The sequence below is a fragment of the Sciurus vulgaris genome, assembly GCF_902686455.1.
Source record: "Sciurus vulgaris genome assembly, chromosome: 17".
Taxonomy (NCBI): domain Eukaryota; kingdom Metazoa; phylum Chordata; class Mammalia; order Rodentia; family Sciuridae; genus Sciurus; species Sciurus vulgaris.
In genome coordinates, this window is record NC_136478.1 from 34,197,354 (window position 1) to 34,215,951 (window position 18,598).

The 18,598-nt window shown below is 50.5% G+C and overlaps 1 protein-coding gene across 1 annotated transcript in view; it reads left to right on the top strand.

Moving 5' to 3' along the window:
* ZNF423 (zinc finger protein 423) overlaps window positions 1–18,598 on the top strand; it is a 315,284-nt gene that overhangs the window by 89,631 nt on the left and 207,055 nt on the right. The window contains exon 3 of the mRNA XM_079117258.1: window positions 15,782–15,982. Within this exon, the coding sequence (XP_078973384.1) occupies window positions 15,782–15,982 (201 nt within the window). The remainder of the gene's footprint in view (window positions 1–15,781; window positions 15,983–18,598) is intronic.

Consider the following 18,598-nt stretch of genomic DNA (forward strand, 5'->3'; position numbering starts at 1 on the left):
TGGGAATTTTCTAAACTTTCCCTGGGATCACTGGGTGTGAGGAAGAGGCCCCACCGTGACTCACCCCTAGCAGAAACATGATGGGTGTGTGCGCACACATGTGCATGAGTGTGCACACGTGTGAGTGACACCCAGAGAGGGGGTGGGGCCACCTGGCACAGTTCTTCCATTCAGGGTCAGCTGTCCAAACTCCCCACCACGTGGCCCTTTGTCCTCTGCATGGATGGAACAGGGAGGGGTGGGCAGAGAGGGCAGCTGAGCACTGCGGACTTTAACAGGCCCTCCCTCGAGGGGATGCTGACGCAGGTGGTCCGATGCACTGCACCTCCAGAGAATCTCATTAACCCCAAGACTCCTGGGGGGACCCTGTTTGCAGAACAAGGAAATCTTTTGGCGATAGCAGAATCCCCGCCCCTCCCCAATTCGTTACTGGCCCCGTTCATATTTAACTAGGAGTTATCGCAGACCCATGCGATTCCCCTCCAGATGAAGCTTTAAAGGCAGACTCTAAAAACCATCCCTGGAAGAGATGACCACAGCACAGGGTCGGGCGGAACAAAGTGTGCAGAGGTTACAAGCCAGCGTGCGGCTCGGGACCCCATTCTTACACAGTGATTGCTGCGTGTGTCCGTAAATGCAGGAGGGGACAGGCGAGATCTTGTTCATCAAAGTGGTCACAGCCCAAACCTCTGGGTGGCGAGATTTCAGGTGATTTGTACTATTTTCTTTCTACTTTTCTGTATGGCTTGTATCTTTGACATCAGTCGCAGTCATCTTTGTAATCAGAAATAACAGTAAAGCTTCATTTTTGTGGGAAAGAAAGACACTGAGACACAGTTCTGGGGAGAAAGCCAGGTGAGACAGGGGCTGGCCTGATGGACGCCTTCATCAGTGCCAAGGTCAGGACATGTGGATGCTTATTGAGAGTGGGGACAAAGCCACCAGTTTGGGTATTTCTGGGCTGACCAGGTCTATGCTGTGTCCCCCCTGGAGGTCCCTGCACCTGGCTCGGCTGAGATATCCCATGGGACCTCACTCCTGCGACCCTGTCTTTAATGGATCTTGGTGCTTGCTGGATGTGCCTCTCGGTGGCACCTTACTGGAGAAGGAAGTGACACTCGGAGGTCACTTCCATCTGCCATGGAGATGGACTGGCAGCAGCTGGACTCTGGAAAGCTGCAGGCTGTGATCATTAGTTTTTATTGTGGCCTGGACTTCTCTGTTTATCCTTTCTGCACGAGAGGGTGACCCAAGAGGGGCTCAGAGTGGTATACTGGGAACAACCCCCTGGTCTCTTGAGGTTAGAACCCCCGCCTGCCATTTTTTGGCTCTGGGCCTTAGTTTCCCCATCGGTAACCTCAGAGGGTGGGTCATTGCAGTGGGTGTCCATCAAGATGCCTCCCCTCCCCCTCCTCCCTGCACATAACAGGGGCTTCATTGGAAAGATTTGCAGAAACTGTTTTGAACTCTGACCCTGGCCACATCTTGCCTGTAGCAAGTGGTCACGTGACGTCACCCGGTGTGATTTCTTAGCAACGGCTGCTTTTGCCTGGCCGGCCGTCAGATGCTCTCCTATGGAGAGGGTTGGAGTGATTTTTCCGTTCGATGTGCACTCATGGAAGGGGTCCAGGAGGCATTTTAGGCAGTACCTGGCTCCTCCTTAAATTAGACTGTTTCCATTCTCATCTCCCCAAAGGTGCTTTCCAGACACAGCTGGGACTCCCAATCTCAGCCTGCCCACAGGAGGAGCAGGAAATCGGCGAGAAGTCAGAGTTGGAGCACTGAATTTTTTTTTAAAGACACAAAGGTAGAAAATCTGCATTTAAAATGCCTAACTTGGTGTTGTCCAGCAAGCGGTCCTGTCTGGGAGGGTCTGCTTTCAGGCATGACCTGGATGACTTTAATTCATCATAGTGCATATTCCTTCATTCAACTGACAAAGAGTTCCTGTACGCCTTCTCTGTGTGAGGTACTATTTTAGGTACTGGGGATTCCACAGTGACAGACAAGTTTCTGCCCTAGGAGACCCAAGTACTTTGGTACCATTTAATTTTTCAAGCCGGAAGCCCTGCCCCTGCTTGGCTCTGTGAGCTGCTCTGCTCCCTTTCCATGGAGCCTTCGCCATCTAAAATTCCATGCTTCCCCTCCGATTCTCTGATTTACACACCATTTGTTCTTTTAAAAATTCTTATCATTTGGAATTTTTCAGTAGCTCAGCCATAGTGTTGATTTAAATGAAATATTTCAGATATAAAAAGGAAATAAGGACCATCCTGGGTGGGCCCTTGGGCCTAAGGAACGTGACACCATGTGCTCACCCAGCAGCCCCCACTTCCTCCCCTCCAGGGCTTGGCATGAATCACTTCTGTGCATGTCCCTCTTCTTGAAATGTGTCTAACTAAATAGTATTGGTAAACATGTTTGTAAACAATATAAATGTCATGTCTTACTAGTACATAGAGCTTATAACTATATGGTTTTATACATACATGTATATGGTTTATCTTTCACAACTTGCTTTTTTTCCCCTCTCAACATTATCTTTGGAAGATTGCTCCATGTTGCTGCAGGTAGCTCTATTTCATTAATTTTAATTGCCTCATGGAGTCCATACATATACCACCATTTATCCTTCTCCTGCTCCTGGAAATGTAGAAGCGTTCTAATTTTTTATTATTATTTTTTTTGTTGGCTATTACAGTTAATTCTGCAGGGAATGTTTTCACTGTGAACTCTTCAGTTTTTTAGTATATAAGCTTCAGTGGAATGCCTGGGTCAAAGGTCATGGTGCTAGTGCCCTCCCCCCCCATTCATCCTTCAGTTCTGTTCTCCCCACTATAGGCTTCATTGTAGGTAACTTCTTTCACAGGGATCTAGAAAATGTCCCTGGGTTGTGTCTGAGTGCTCCCCATGTGAGCCTCACCCAGGGGAGTTGGGAGGGCTGGTTTCCTGAAAGATGGAGACAAGTTGTCCCTGGGAAGGACAGCTGCCAGCCCAGGCCCAGTGTGATGGCCCCCTGCCATTCGGAGGAAGGAGGCCCTTTGCTTCTCCTCCTGAGCTTTCCTAGAAGGAACCTGTCTCTTTGGAAACAGTGACTGAGCAGATTAAAGATGCCTGAGTTTGTGCTTCTCTCTGATCTATGAGGACAAGTCAGCATGTCCTTTTTAGAAATGAGGAAACTGGGGCTGGGGAGATAGCTCAGTTGGTAGAATGCTTGCCTTGCATGCACAAGGCCCTGGGTTCAATCCCCAGCACCACAAAAAAAAAAAAAAAAAAAAAAAAAGAAGAGGAAACTGAGGCTTGATGGGTCTAAGTCGATCCCCTGAGAGGTCTGTGGGACCCGCTGAGCCCAGGAAGGTGCCCCCTGCCTTCACCCCACACTTTCTCTCGCACCTGGAGGCAAGGAGCCTCCTCCGAGGGCGCGGAGAATCAGCCCTGCCATTTTTAAGGTTGGGAGAACAGACCTGGAACAAGAAGGGCAACCTGGCGTCCTGCTCACCTGACACCCTCAACACAACCTGAAGGTGGGTGTTGTTACAGATGGGGAAACTGAGGCTCGGGTGGGGAAGTAACTGGAGACCTGGGAGTTAGGGACAAAGCTCACATAACAATTTAGGCATCTTCTTAGACCCCCTCCACCCGTCCTCATTGTAGGGTCTTTCTCTACCTCTGACAGAGCAGCCATTGCTGCCCAGACCTTCTGTGAGCCGAGGAGCTGGCCACTGGTCCCCATCCCCTCAGCTCCATCCCCGTGGGCTCCCTGTGGAGTGTCCTCTCCTGCCTTTGATGCAAATTCTTGCACTTTGCCGATAATATTCTGGGCTCTTCTTAACTCAAGGGGGTCAGCCGCGAGACATCTCGGCAATTTATAATTCTTGAAAATTCTGTTTGGTGACATGAGTTAGCATTTAATAGACACCCTGCCACCTCCTCTCTCCCTATTGTGACAAGCTCCTGGCAGAATCCTTTTGAGACTCAGGGTAATTGCACCACGCTGCGAAAGGGAAGACCACGTTGCGCTCGAGTGCGTCTCAAAAACGTCTCCACAATAGACAGTCAGGTACGAGTTTGCCGGGCTTCAAGGTAATGACTTAAACTTAATTTGACCCTTGATGAAGGAGCCATGTTTCCGGTCGGACACAGCCTTTCGGTTTGGGCTTGCCTGCCATGTCTTCAATGGCAACACAAATAATTCCTTCATAACAAGTGCCTGTCAGAGGATGTCTGCTGCTGACAGCTAATATAGAATTATTGCCCCTGAATGCATTTCTGTAATTACTTCCCAGAGATCTGTCTTTGTGTTAGAAGACATTTCACACTTTAGTAACATAAGTGTTTTGGGAGAGCACGAGCAATAATTATGAACAGTCTTTCCTTGAAAATAAACCTAAAAAAATTATAAAAGCTAATGCTAAAATTGGTTAGAGTCAGGGAGGAATTTCATTTGAATTTGACTCATGTATATTTATTCCGAGTATAATAACCTTTCCTGTATGGAAACTTTTTTTTTTTTTTTAAACAAAAGCAATAATGATACAAAGAGCCCGCTTTCTAATTTTTGAACCCTACTGAAAGTGAAAACTGATTAAAAGTGACAAGTTGCTCGAGACTGAATAAAGAAGCGTCATCGCGGAGCCCTGATAGGAGACATTTGCGGTAATGGAAAATGAAATGATTCACAGTGTGATCAATAAAAAATTAGCAGCATTTAATAAAAGGTTTCTGCTTCATGTTGACTGAAGCACATCGCGAGCAGTTTGAAATCCGAGTTAAGTGACGGTTTGAGGATGAGCGTGGGGGTGCGGGTGGGGCGTGGGGTGTGCGTGTGCATATAGATCATGCCGATATTGGCCATCACGGGGAGACAGCCAGGCCCCTGGGGTGGGTCTGGAAGCTTCCTGTGTGCTGCCCACTTGACCTCTGACCTGTGGTTAATCCTCCCCAAGCCTCTGGTCCTCTGTGTGTGGGAATGTGTATCCATGCATCCTAGGCCAGCAAGCACAGTTCCCGTCAAAATCTACCCCCACCCCACCCAAGGGGGCCTCGGGCTGCAGACTGGGCTCACTTGTGCTGAAGTCCCTCAGGTATCTACAGCTGAGCGTGTTGTGAGGTCCATTGGCTGAGATTCAGGAAACGTCCCAGAGTGTCTTACAGCCTACTTGGGGGTCTTCAAACACCCTCTTGGGGATGGAGGGGAATCTGCAGAAAGCCAGCAGAACTTAGAAAGTGTTGAGGTTAAGCGCTGGGGACACTCTAGGGTCCCAGGGAGCACATGGACTGGGGTTGGGTGGGAACTGCCTTTTTAGAAACCGAGTGTTTCCCTCAGTAGCGACAGCAGGTGACTAGCTCTTCCTCAGACCAGCTCCCTTTGCTCCAGGCGGCATTTCGAAATTCCCAGGATGCAGCCACACACCAGGCTGTCTCCATGTCGGCAACTGGTTAATTTTTAAAGGCTGTACACGGTCCCTGCTCAGTGGTTGGAGGGGGGGGGGGCTCCTTGCCTCCTAGGGCCACCTGTACGCTAGACAGGAAGGAGGTCTTGGGTTGGGAGGGTCATTGGATGGGAAAAGCAGCTGGCCTCTGGATTACATGAGAGGTCTGGGAGCCGGGACTGGTGACTTCCCTATACCAGATGCTCCCTGAATCCTGGGCTGGTGGGACCAGGACCCTGTTCCTGGCTATATTGCCCTTGTCTCATTCCTCATCAGAGACAAGACCTGTGGCCGGGTCTTTAAAAGGCAGACTGCCTGGCTTGCTCATTCCTTTCACAGATTTTATTGAACACCTGCCTTGTTTCAGGCCCCATGCCGAGGAGCAAGGGAGGAGGATGTGGGGTGAACGAAACCCCTGAGATGTGTCCAGCAAGTCCCCGAGCTCACGTGGGGGGTCCCGACTCACCGCGGGTGAGGACCGTGTGAGTGGGCAAGGAGGAGCTGGCCTGGTGAACTTCTGTACGCTTTCCTGTTTGACGTCGGCGCCGCTTCCTGAAGCACTGCCCTGCGGAACCCGGGGTGGGGATCAGCAGGCGGGAGTGATGCTTCCTTAGTGAGGAGGGCGAGCTCGGAGCTCTGCCCCACCCCACGACAGATCGCTGAGGTCCACTGTTTAAACAGGGCTGCTCCGTGGCCTCTGCCTTCATGTACAGATGGGGCCAACTGAGTCCCGGAGACTGCACTTCCTGGCCCGGCCCAGGCAGCCGTGCTGTGGCCCAGGCACTCTGGGCTCTGTGTGTGCCCGGGCTGTGCTTGTCTTTGACCTTGAGCCAAGCTCCCTCAGCCTGCTACTGGTTCTGGTTTTGGGGAGACACATCCCTCCACTCCCCTCTTTCTCGTTTCCGTGTGAGGCTTTTCTTTCTGCAGCTACCACAAGGGGGTGATTTTCACCCCAGTATCCTTGCTTCAAGTTCTGTGCCAGGACCAGGAGCAATTAGGAGCGTCGGGCTCTGGCTCTGGCCACAAATTAGCTGGATTTATCGAGCTCCCCATGCGGCCCTGACCACCGTCCTCCCGGCCTGCCTCCGGCCCTGCTCTCCGTCTCCCCCTTCTCAGAGATGACACATGACAGCACGAAGAGGGCAGAATGGTCACCGCCTCAGGAGGTCACGAGGAAGTAACAGCATACAATTTTCATGGTTCCAGGGTGGCTTTGTCCAACCGTTCTTCATTACTTCTCGCGGAGAGATCAGTGTTATTAAGACTGTGAGGCTTGGAGGAGCGTCACCGTTAACCACTCACTGGATTTGTGTGTGGGGGGGGTGAGGGCGTTTGGATGGCATCCTTTTCCTCCTTTCCGTCCCCCCTCCTCACCCCCCTTCTCTCGTCTGCCCTCTTGCTCTCCACGCATCCCCGTCCCGTCATGGTTGGGAGCTGGAGGCAGGGGTGCTGTGGGCAGAGGAAGCTGCACCTCCCTTTGCCTTTGTGGGCTGATCTCTTGAACAACCCAGGGTGAGGGCAGAGCCATTTGTTCCTTTATTTCTGGAACGCCCACTGAGAGCTGGGTGCTCGTGACAGATCGTCAGTCTCATCGGGGTAAGGAGCTGAGGTTTGTTCATCCATGCAGAGGTCACCTGGAAAGTGGAGCTCATGTAACCCATGAGCCTGGTAAGACTGTCCTCATGTGCTGGCTGAGGAAACTGAGGCTCAGAAGGGGAAGTCGACAAGGTCATGCAGACGTGGACAGGAACCTAGGTCCTGAATCTTCGAAACAGGGACACTCTTGCCCGGCTAACCTCTCTAATGTAATGGGCCGATGACCCCATGCTTGAGGGGTCCCGCTGGGGAAGTCACCAGCAGACTCTCAACCGGTGGCTCCAGGCTGCTTCTAGCACTCCAGGGTGTACTGTTTGGTGTATGCTGTATTCCTTAAAACTTGAAGTTAACATTTTGAAATCTAGAGATTTTTACATAAAAATAGAGATTTCCTTCTTTAAGAACAAACAGCCGCTGTGGTCTCTCAGGGCATGGCATTTCTACAGGGTGTGGAGTGGTTAGCAGGGGCCACACTCTCTGGGCCTCTGCATCTCCCTCCTGCCCTTAGTCGGCCCCCAAGCCCTTTCCATGCATTTGGATAATTTGTATAATGGGGGGGGCATGGTGAGATTTGGTCTATTCATTATCTAAGTGGCAGCGGGTTCACTCATCCATCTGAGCCTGTTTCGCTCTCTGTGAAATAGGCCTGATGGTAACATCTTCCTTCCTGGGACACAGGTCATGAGACAGAGGGTACAGATGAATCTGTCAGTCTGGTCTGAGGAAGCTGTTGCCATTATGCTGCTAATCATTTTTGGCCTCAGGTTCTAGAATTCCCGATAACTAAAGTGATGTTCTCTGGAAGGTTCTAGTCATTTCCATGGTCAACCTTGGGCCTTGTGGAGAGGATTGTGCCATTCTCAGTTCCTTGTGGCCAGTCAGGAGAGACATCCTCTCGAGGCTTATGATGTGCCCAGGTCAAGTGCAACATCCTAATTGGAAATTCCATCCAGAGAGCCATCTGCATGGGTAGGGGCCAGCAGTACCCCACAGACAACCATCCGGAAGTTGCTTCCCTATTTAAAAAGCTAAATGTAGATGGCATTACGTGTTAAAATATTTGCCTCCAGCTCTTTTGCCAAGAGAACCCCTTAGTCCCAGGGTTAAATGCTACCCCCGTGCCTGCACTACAAATAGCTTAAACCTGAAGATGAACAGTGACTTACTCTCAGAATTTGGGGCCAGCAATGGATGCCCCAGCAGGGTGCCTAATTGGGGTTGAAGGTTCCTTGCCCAGTGTGACCCTGTCCCTCCCACCAGGGTAGGCAGGCTTCTGGAGGAAGTAACTGTGCGTGGAGAGGTTTTCCTCTGTAAACACGGTCCAGGTGGATGTGGGCTTATGGCTCAGCCAGTGCCCAGGTTCTGAGGGTTCTTCTTGCCCCCGGGGATATGTTGGTAGGAAATACACAGGCTGTTAGGATGGAGTATACATTTTCTCTTTTAAAAAAGTGTAAACTCTTTGGAACGGTGGCTCTTCCCGGGCTGTTTTTCCCACAGCTACCGATAGGGGGCGAGCACAGGAGAAGTGGGCTGGTGATTGTGGAGTAAATATTTCCATGCCATCTCCCCCAGCCCAGGCACAGGGCCTGTCTATGCAGACCCAGGTCCTGTTCTTTCAGACTTGTGACATCCTGAAGTCTGCACAGCCTGGAAGGGAACACCTTGGACTCTAACCTAGAGTTTTCTTCTGGCAAAGTGGAGTTTACTTCGGGAGGTGGGTCTGTGTGGATATTTTTGTGCCTTTCAAAGGGGCACGTGCCCTGACTTTCCTCGTCTTCATCCTCAGGAGCTCGCCAGGCCTCCTGGTAGACCTCTCTTGCAGTATGACTTGTCTGTGTCATGATGCTGCATGAATTTGGTTGGATAATAGCAGCAAGTTGCATTATGAGCCAGGTGTCAGGCTTTGTATTTATTACCTCATTAAAATAATTTGACGTGATTAAATGAGTCTCAGAGAGGGTGAGGGACTTGTCCAAGGTCTCCTGTTACTGAACGGTGGAATGTGGGTTTTTCGTGGACAAAAGTCTGTGATTCTTTTCTGTTCTTCGGCTGTCATCCCTACAGTCCCTGGAATGAAAGCCCAGCTGACCGGTGTTAGTGTGGGCTGTTATTTAGTGACCATCTTTATCCCGACGGCTTTGGTCCTGCTGGACCCTATGCCAGTTCTCTGGTGCTTCCTGTATGGTTCAGCTCTCTCATCAGCCTCTGGACATGTCTAGAATTCACCACCAGGTGGTTCCGCTTTCTGCACAGGTGGAAAGCGCGGTCTCCCTTCCGGGTCTGACTGGGAGAAGAAGGGTGAAGTGGGGCAGCCTTCCCAGGACCTGCTGGCTCTCCCAGGCCGCCTCCCCACTTGCCCCTGTCACCATTCCTGGTTCTGGCCCTTCTCCCTGCTGCAGGCACCACCCGCGCCCCTGAAGCCTTCTGCCCCCGCCTTCCCCTGATCTGGCCTGCTCTGGGCTCCTTGAAACCCCCCGAGGCTCTGGCACTTGTTTGTGTGGGGCTTAACTGTGCTTGTCCTGTGACTGGCCGTCCTTTCAGGCATCACTCACCCCCAGTTGGTGCAGTTGGTGGGGATGCTGTCCACCATGATCAGCTCCTGATGGACATGGCAGGCATCAGAGGCTCAGGCAGGAGACCCAGCGTGCTCTAGGTTCTTCGTGGCAGGGGCTGGAGGGAACCAGAGCTATCATTGGAACCCAGATCCCCGACCACCCTGGGACCACGGAGCTCTCCCTCATTGCTTGTACCTCCACTTCAACACCCTTTCCTGCACCTGGTCACTCCTTTGCCACCTTGTATTTAGTAAGTCTCCTTCTGTGCCAGGCTTTGTGTGGGCTTTGAGGGCACCAAGATTAATAGGACCAGGAAACACCCTGTTAGTTAGGGCAAATATGCATGGGTTGTTGCTGGCACACGAAGCGGTTAGTAAACATTTGCAGAGTGAAGGGAGGAAGGAAGGGAAGAGTGGGTGAGCGTATGGGATTATCCGCCCTGGTGTGTCTCACGCTTTTCAAGTTCTGCCCTTGTTTTCTCTATCCTGGGGAGAGGGAAGCTGCTCCTGGCCTCCTGCCTCCACTGTGTGGATAGTCAGCCCTGAGCCTCCAAAGACAGGACCCCCAAAGGTCCTTGGGAGGTTCTCAGGATTCCCAGGGCTCCATGCCTGCTAACTGATTCCCATGGTACCTCCAAGGAGGGGAAGAGGCACCCCCAAGTGAGACTCTCATATAAGAACTGACTGGATCAGGGCCAGAGGGGCACTCACTAATGTTTGTGGCTGAGTCTCTCAGCTGGCCCTCATGACCTGGAGGTAGGAAGTGTCCTGTTCCCAGACCTGGCAGCTTGTGGGCAGCCTGGCTGCCTGGGCCCTCTCCCCTTTCCCCATTTCCCTGGTACTGGACTTGGCCAGCGGTCCTCTATAGCCCTGTCTCCAGCAGGCCCCCTTTGCCTGTAGGCAGCATAGTGGTGAGGTGGGGATATGCAAGCAGAAGACCAGGTTCAGGCCCACCTGTGTCTTTCCTAGTGTGGGCCTTGCAGGTATTCCTGAGGCTTGATTTGTTTCCCCATCTGAAAGTGGAGGTATCCATTGGACCTACCCCATAGGGTTTCTGTGACGATGGAGATGGGGTGATATAGACATAAAATAGTACCTGGAAGCATCACCTTCACCTGCATGGGGAGGCTGGGCCACCTTCTGGCATCCCTGGCAAGGTTGATGCCGACCCTTGCCTCAGGAAGGCATGGGTCCCTTCTCTGGCTGCACAGCCCTTTCTGCAGAGTCCCACTGACTTTCCTCTTACTGTCATCTTGGGTAGAAGCTCTTTCTTCAGGATGGTGGCTTAGCGTGCTGGGAAAATGTGCTTTCTCATGAAAAGCAGTGCTGGCAGAAGGTTTTGGGTTGCCTCTTTGCTCACAGGAAGCCTTCCAAGCTAGCACGTTGGGTTCATGGACTTGGTGGTACAGGGAGTGGTGTTGGGGGTCCACTAATATGGGTGTGCTTTTTTCCTCCTGGTTTCAGGAAGAAGCTGGCAGGTCAGAATAGCCTCATCATCTATTAGGCTGAACCATGGGAGATTGCCAATATCTGACTTTTGTGACCTAAAAAGATGGTGTCTTCATATGGTTCACCTAAGTCTTCCATCTGACAATCAAGGGTGCTGTAAATCCACCTTTCTTCTTGCTCCGATATGTGTGGATATGGAGACCCACTTCTTTGAAACTAATCTATTCACTTAGCCCCAGGTTGGGGGATGGTACTGAGCAGAAGCAGATGCCCCCCACCCCCACAGAGCTTGCAGTCTGGCGGGGAGTGCTCTGGCCAGCTATTGCTGTGTGGCAAACCACCCCGAACTTAGTGGTCTAAAGTGACAGTCTCTTACTGTTTCTTACTGTTCCCTAGACTGACTGGTATTGTTGGCAGTCTCACTTGGTGTTCCTTGTACAGTGATTGGGGTTGCTGACAGCTGAAGACTCATCTGGGCTGGATGTCCAAGGTGGCACACTCCCATGACTGGCAGTTGGTGCTGGAGGCTGGGAGCCCAGCTGGGACTGCCAACTGGAACATCTGTATGTGCTCTCTCCATGTGACTTGCGCTCCTTTTAGTCTGGTAGCTAGGTTCCCAGGGGGAACATCCCAAGAGACCAGGAGACTTCTTCTGACCTAGTCTCAGACACCTTGAACGTCACTTACATTGTGTTTCATTGGTCTAGAGAGTCACCTTGCTGAACAGCCCAGAAGGAAATCGTGGAGGTGAATTAGATCCCTCTTCTTGATGGGAGGCAGGGGTTCACTGCAGAAGAGGTGGGATGGGAAATCTCGGGGTCATCTCTGGAAAATGCAGACTGCCACAGTGAGACAGAGTAAACAAATTAGCCCACAGAAGTATGAGGCCACATGGTGCCCCGTGCACCGACTGCAACGGTGATGGGGAGAGGAAACCCAAGTGCCAGTGGAGCTCAGGCCTGTGGGAATCTGAGTCGGGGGTGGGGGGAAAGTGGAGGAACCCTTTCTGGCAGGGAGCAGGAGTGGTCAGCCCTCGGCAGTTCAAGGAATTGAAAGAGGGTCTGAGTGGCTGTGTAGACAGGGGTAAGGCAGAGAGGGCAGCAGGAGCCTTGTGGGACTTTAGGGGCCACGACAGCCCTCTGCCTCCATGACTATTCCCTAACACTTGGCTCCCCACCATCCCCATTGAATGTCTGCTGTGGGAGATGGTGTGACAGTGTGGTTAAGAGTTAAATGTACCTGGGCTTGAAACCTGGCCCTGCCACCTCCCTTCTGACCTTACCTGTAAAATGGGGACAGTTCATAGGGCTGCCTGGTTGGTTGTGCTTGAGGCGCCCGGGATACAGGGAGCGCTCAGCTGAAGCTGGCTGCTTTGGTGGGGCCTGAGCAAAGGGCTGGACCTGTGCAGGTCGGCCACACGCTGTGAGTTGTCCAGGGTGGGGCTTGAGTCAGGCAGCTAGGGAGGTTTGTCTCCTGGATGGGGAGGCCAGTGATTTCCGCCCTGGTGTGGTTTCCTGTCCCCTGCATGTGGCCTTGAGCGAGAGGGCTCTGATCGGAAATCTGTTTAGCTCGGGCCTTCCCTGAGTGAGTCCTCTGCTGCAGACAGTTCCCTGGAGGACTGGGGGTGTGCTTTCAGGAAGACACTTGCAGCCTCAAGGCCACAACAGAACAGAGATGAGCTGGCCACCTTTTCCCAGCCTGAAGACTTTGCTTTGTTGGCCCCTGGATAACTGGAGGGGCCAGCAGGTCAACTGCAGTTGAGGATCAGGGGTCACTGTGTTGGAGACACCAGGCAGCACCTCGGATGGGGATTTAGACAGGGCCAGGTGCTCTGCCTTTGGGCTCACCTCCTCTGTGCTTGCTTAGGTCACATTTAGCCTCAGGACAGTGACCAGGGAGACCTCTGCAGCTGGACAGGGTGGATGTGGGACAGGCAAGGCCTGTCCTGATGGGGCTGGGTCAAAGGAGTAAGGAAGGTCCAGTCCTTTGGTCCTTAGGGTCTTCCTGCAACTACTGAGGTTGAGCCCAGGAAAGAGGAGACAACAGAGTGCTCCACCCAGGAAGGCTGCCTTCCTGATCTCAGAACTCCTGCGTGCCTGGCCTCAGAGAGCTGGCGTCCCCGGCAGGCGGAAGGTGGACTGCGTGATTAATAGCAGAGTGCATGGCTTCCGTGCCTTTCACAGCTTTGGGCGACCTTGCAGAGCCTCAGTGTTTCCATCTGCAAATGGAAAAATATCTTTCTCCTTTTGATGAAGTTCAAATACCGTTGGGCATAAAAGTGCCGGGCAGATCCTATTCTCCAGGTCCTGAGTTTTTGGTCAGCAGAGGGGCCTTGGGCACTGGGTTGTCAGGGAAGTCCCGTACCTCAGAACTTATGCCGGCCGCTGACTTCTCCCTCTCTGACTGCACCTTCCTGGGGGTTAGGCCGGCTGAGCTTGTGACCCTCTGCCAGCCCAGATGTTGAGGTCCAGGCCTTTGTCTGCCCCGCACAGGCTCTACCTCTGCCCCTTTGCCCTCCTCTCCTCTCCCGGCCCTGTCTGCACAGCCACCCTGCCTTCCCATTAGTAGCCAGCTGTAGGGGAGGTGACAGTTCCTTAAAACAGATTTATACTCTTGGACGACTTTATGGGTTTTTGCCTTATAAAAACCCGAGAGTTGACATTCTGATTTATCTACTCCCGAGTCAACAGGATGTACCAGATTTAAAGAGATCAAATACATTGTAGCGTTTGTGGTTCTAGTTGTGGATTAGATGAACTATTATAGAGAGTGCTGCCAAGTAAATATGGCAGGGGGGGCAGATAATTTAAATATGTCTATTAAATTGTGTGTTAAGTAAAATAGCACAAGCGTGGTGTGGAATATAACATTATCTGGAGAGTCAGTGTAGTAGATAAAGCTGGAATTATGATTCTTTTTAAATTCTCTACAGAATATATTTTTTTTATTATTAAGGGAAGAGACAGTAAACTAGGAATTTCAGGGACGGTGCTTGACTATGTAATCAAGGTTGGGTGATGACTTATAACATCAAAGAGTCCAAATGATGTTTCTCATTTCTTTGGCTTTCTCTTTCTTGCCATTGCCACCCCAGCAGATCAGATTCCCTGAGATAAATATGCTGCCTGGCTTTTAATGGGATTTCTGTATTGCTGGGAGTTGGCTTGTTCTGATAATAAAAGAACCTAAAAATTGTACATCCCTTAATTGGTAAGAAGAGAGATGTTTTGATGGGCCACAAATGGAAACATTGATTTTTACTGCCTCTGCGGCGTGGCTCACCCCGTTCCCCGCCACGGAAGGCAGCAGCTGGCTCTCCGATGAGCTGATTTGTGCTCCCGGGTTCTTGATGTCGGGTGCTTGGAAGCGCGTGTTCTGCGCAGACGGGAGAAATAGAGCCCTTATAACATTATCTGTTTCTAAATTGAAATATTTATAGGATTGTGGTTTCTGCCTTGAATTGAATGTGTTCTTAGTTTTGTCTTTTTTGCTTTGGTGACCTGCTCTTGGGCATTTAAAGGTTGTATGCTAAGCCTTTTTCTGTAACTGCAAGCGATGGGCATGCAGGCATACATGTATCGCCTGCACAGACATGCACACATGGGCATGCACTTCTGCATATGGATTTGCACAAACATATTTATGCACAGTAGAGATCTCTTTGTTTGACTTAACTCAGTGCTGCTAGTTCTGGGATCTGTTTTCCAGGATGAGTGTGTTTGGGAAGAGACAACACACACTTTGATTTTCAAATCTACAGGTGCTTGTATTTTAATGGGCAGTTTTACTCTGCTGGCATTTATTAGGATTATTGATATATTCTATATGTTATAGTTACCGTGGGTTTTTTTTTTTTTTTTTTTGTACTGGGAATTGAACCCAAGGCACTTAACCACTGAGCCATATCCCCAGCCCTTTCGTATATATTTAGAGACAGGGTCTTGCTAAGTTGCTTATTAGGGCCTCAGTAAGTGGCTCAGGCTGGCTTTGAACTCACGATCCTTCTGCCCAAGCTGCTGGGATTACAGATGTGCACTGCTGTACCGAGTGTTAATCACTTGTGTTTACAGATGAGCCACTCACATGCACAGTGCTAAGCACACAGTAGGTATTTTATTTCAAAGAAATCGATCCAATCGTTCTACGCCTGACTCTCACTCTCTAGGCAGCTCTCTGGTCACAGGTGAGAGGTTAGATGTGTCTAAGTTTGCAGTTTGACGCCAGGGTCCTTTAAGCACACGTGCACATCTTTATTCCATAGTCAGAACATCTTTGCCAGGAGCTGAACCAACATGGCCACACTGGGAGGCTTGTGTGGAGGGTGAACACGGCTAAGAGGTCTCCCAGCTCTAAACTGCAAGGTTTGGGGGGAAGCTACAAGTCGAGGTGTGCTAGGAGCAGCTGGTGGGAGCTCTGTAGAGGCTGGAACAGAATTGGTTTTTTAGGACACAAATGCTACAGTGTTTTCACCTCCCTGAGGGGTCATGACCCCCAGCAGCCATGCACGGAGGAAAGATGACAAGTAATCCCCCTAGAAGATTTGTGCCATGAATTAAAGAATCTAGTTGAGAATTATGGCACCACATGCTACAAAAAAACCCCATATATTAATATACTGAGAGGTGTCAAGAATAATGGACCCCGGGAGGTGGAGTAATTAAATGTATCTTAATAAATGCCGGGCAATTCTTTTAAAACCCTTTCCCAAGACCCCGTCAGCTGACATGGACTGTATTCTTCCTGTTGGCAGGAGGCCTAGAAGGAGAGCCGGAGAGTGATCGGAAAACCAGCCGGGCGCTGGAAGACAGGAACAGCGTGACAAGTCAAGAGGAGAGAAATGAGGACGATGAAGACATGGAGGATGAGTCAATTTACACCTGCGATCACTGTCAGCAGGACTTCGAGTCTCTGGCAGACCTGACGGACCACCGGGCCCACCGCTGTCCTGGAGGTAATGCTAAATAGCACCGGGATTCTGACAGGTGGTTACACGGATAATTGGGCATAGCAACAGCTTGAAGCCTCAAGTGAGATTAAAGAATTAATAATGTAATTTTACAGTTAATGTCATTTTATTGTGGTGTCTTGGGTACCCTGTATCCGCCTTTTAAATAAAATTAAAAATAAAAGCAACAGCTTTCCAGCAGACAGGAATTGGGTAGAGACGCCCTGTCCCCTGTCCCTGCTTAACGGTGCTCCGTGGTACTTGGGCCATAGTGGGTGGGTCTGCGCCCCAGATTTTTGGATTTCCTTTTGGAAACCCAGCAATTAAGAGGTTGTTAGTGTAAAGTTAAGCAGCTTAAGTGTGGAACGCTGCATGAAGGAGTGAGCTCGGCGGCAGGGCTTGTGATGGGACAAGGAGGATTTCTAAGCCAAGGAGAGCCTGTGCAGAAAGGGATGCAGTTCTACCTCTGTGCTTGACCTGCTCTACGTAGGAGAAGGGGAGGACCTGACTGTGACCTGTTCTCTGTGTATTTAGTGCTTTGGAGGAGGTGTGGGAGAGCATGTTTCACTAGGAGCCACTTAAGACTCGTGTGTGTATGTGTGTGTGTGTGTGTGTGTGTGTGTGTGTGTGTGTGTGTGTGTGTGTGTGTCTGGGGCAGGTGGGGAACTAAAGAACGTGTGTATTCCTTGCTGTGTGGCTGTCACAGCACAGGGATCACACATTTCTGGGTCCTGAGTTTGCAGAGAGGAATCTGTAGCATCTATGTCCCTTTCACCTATCCTGATGTGTCTTCTTCCATCATGGTTATTAATGAAACCCTTTGGATGCTGGCTTTTGGGTGAGGGCCGAAACCCTCAGGCCAGTATTGTAAAAGGGACCTGTCACCTAATTGGAGGGAAATTTCCTGATAAGGAGTAGCTTGAAACTCAGCCCTCCTGCTCACCCTACTTCTCATGCCATCTTGAAAATTTGGAAAAGCCAAGTGTTTGGGTGGCTACTATGACTTGCCCTCTAGTGACATTAGTATCTGCCCAGCCAGCCCTGGCTAGACCAAGTGAGATATAAAACCCAGCAGACTGAGAGGGCTCTTACCATTTTGAACTTTTTGTTTCTCAGTAATCCAAACTCCATTCATTTGGAATTTGTGATAGTTCAACCAGAGGCAGAGATGATGGTGAATTTATAATCTTAAAATTGGAACTGGAAGATGTTTTTCAGTTCTCCAAATACCAAGGCACCAAGAAAGAAAAGTTCTGCTCCACCAAGATCACAGAGCTACTTGGTGGTCAAGTTAGGACCTTTTCAGGACCCTGGGCTATTGACCCTCATCTTGCTTGAGAAAATAATAGACACTGGTGTGTTTCTTAATTTAACCCAGCATTGAGGTGGAATTTAACCGTAAAAGAATGGAATGTAGTTGCTGATTTTTTTAAAAAACAATCAACTCACTGATCTTCTAATTAAAGGTTATTCTCTTTATTCTCTAAGAGCCAGTGAGACCACTCTATGTGGTCCTGAGAGCCAGCCCGACTCTGCTCAGTAGGTCTCTCTCCGGTCTATGTGGCTCCTGGAGCGAACCTCACCTGCATCACCCCTGCGGCTGTTCTTTCCTCCGGCTCTTCAGAATTGAACTCTTTCTGTGTCTTCCAAGCACACTTTTGAACATGGTAGTGCTTCTAGGTGGAAAAGGGAAACCGGGAGATTTTGGGGCTGCATGTAGTAGGGTCTGTGCATAGGGAATGGTAGTTGATTGTGCTTCTTCCTGGGGTAGGCTTCTCTTCCCAGAGGCAGACTCTTTTCTCAGCAGCTTCCGACTTTGGCTGAAATCCATGGCAGTCCCGTTTGTGCCATCCTTATCGATGCGGTGGTTTCTGCTGATAGTCTTGCCTGCTTCCTAACAGGACCCCACTAACGACCTCCGTGGGGACAGAGGAGCCAGGAATATCCCCAAGCCCTGGAGCATTGGAAGGGAGTCAGAAATTCCTTGAAAGAGTATGAGAAACGACCTCACCTAATAACATCCCTGAGAAATTCATTACTGCCCGGTGAAGGTGTGACCTAGTCTGAAAGAGTCTCCCTGACATGGACCCCGTCATGTGAGGAGTGCTTCCCCCAGGACTTAAGTTCTTAGGATTACCTGAGCCAGGGCGGACTGCTGGGAATTGCGTGTGTGTGACTCCAAACAGTTCCCTTCCAAGGACGCCTCCATGCCCTTCCGGTGTCCCCTCGTGTTCCGTCTTCATCTCAGGGTGTCTCTGAGGCTGTTGTATGTGTTGGGGGTGTGAGTATTGGGGTCTGTCAGACTGAGATGCTCTGATGTCCCATCCAGTCTGAGATAACCGCCTGATAACTTCTGTTTTATACCTTGGGCTTGAGTATAAGATGTTTGAAAACTGGCTTCTGTTTTTATATTGGAACTAATATAAACATGCAGTAGTGAAATCCCAGCAATTCGGGCGGCTGAGGCAGGAGGATCGCAAGTTGGAGGCTAGCCTCAGCAGTGCAGTGTGGCTCTAGGCAACCTGCCAAGACACTGTCTCTAAATAAAATAAATAAATAAATAAAGAGGGCCGGGGATGTGGCTCTGTGGTGAAGCATCTATGGGGGGTGGGGGGAGCAACA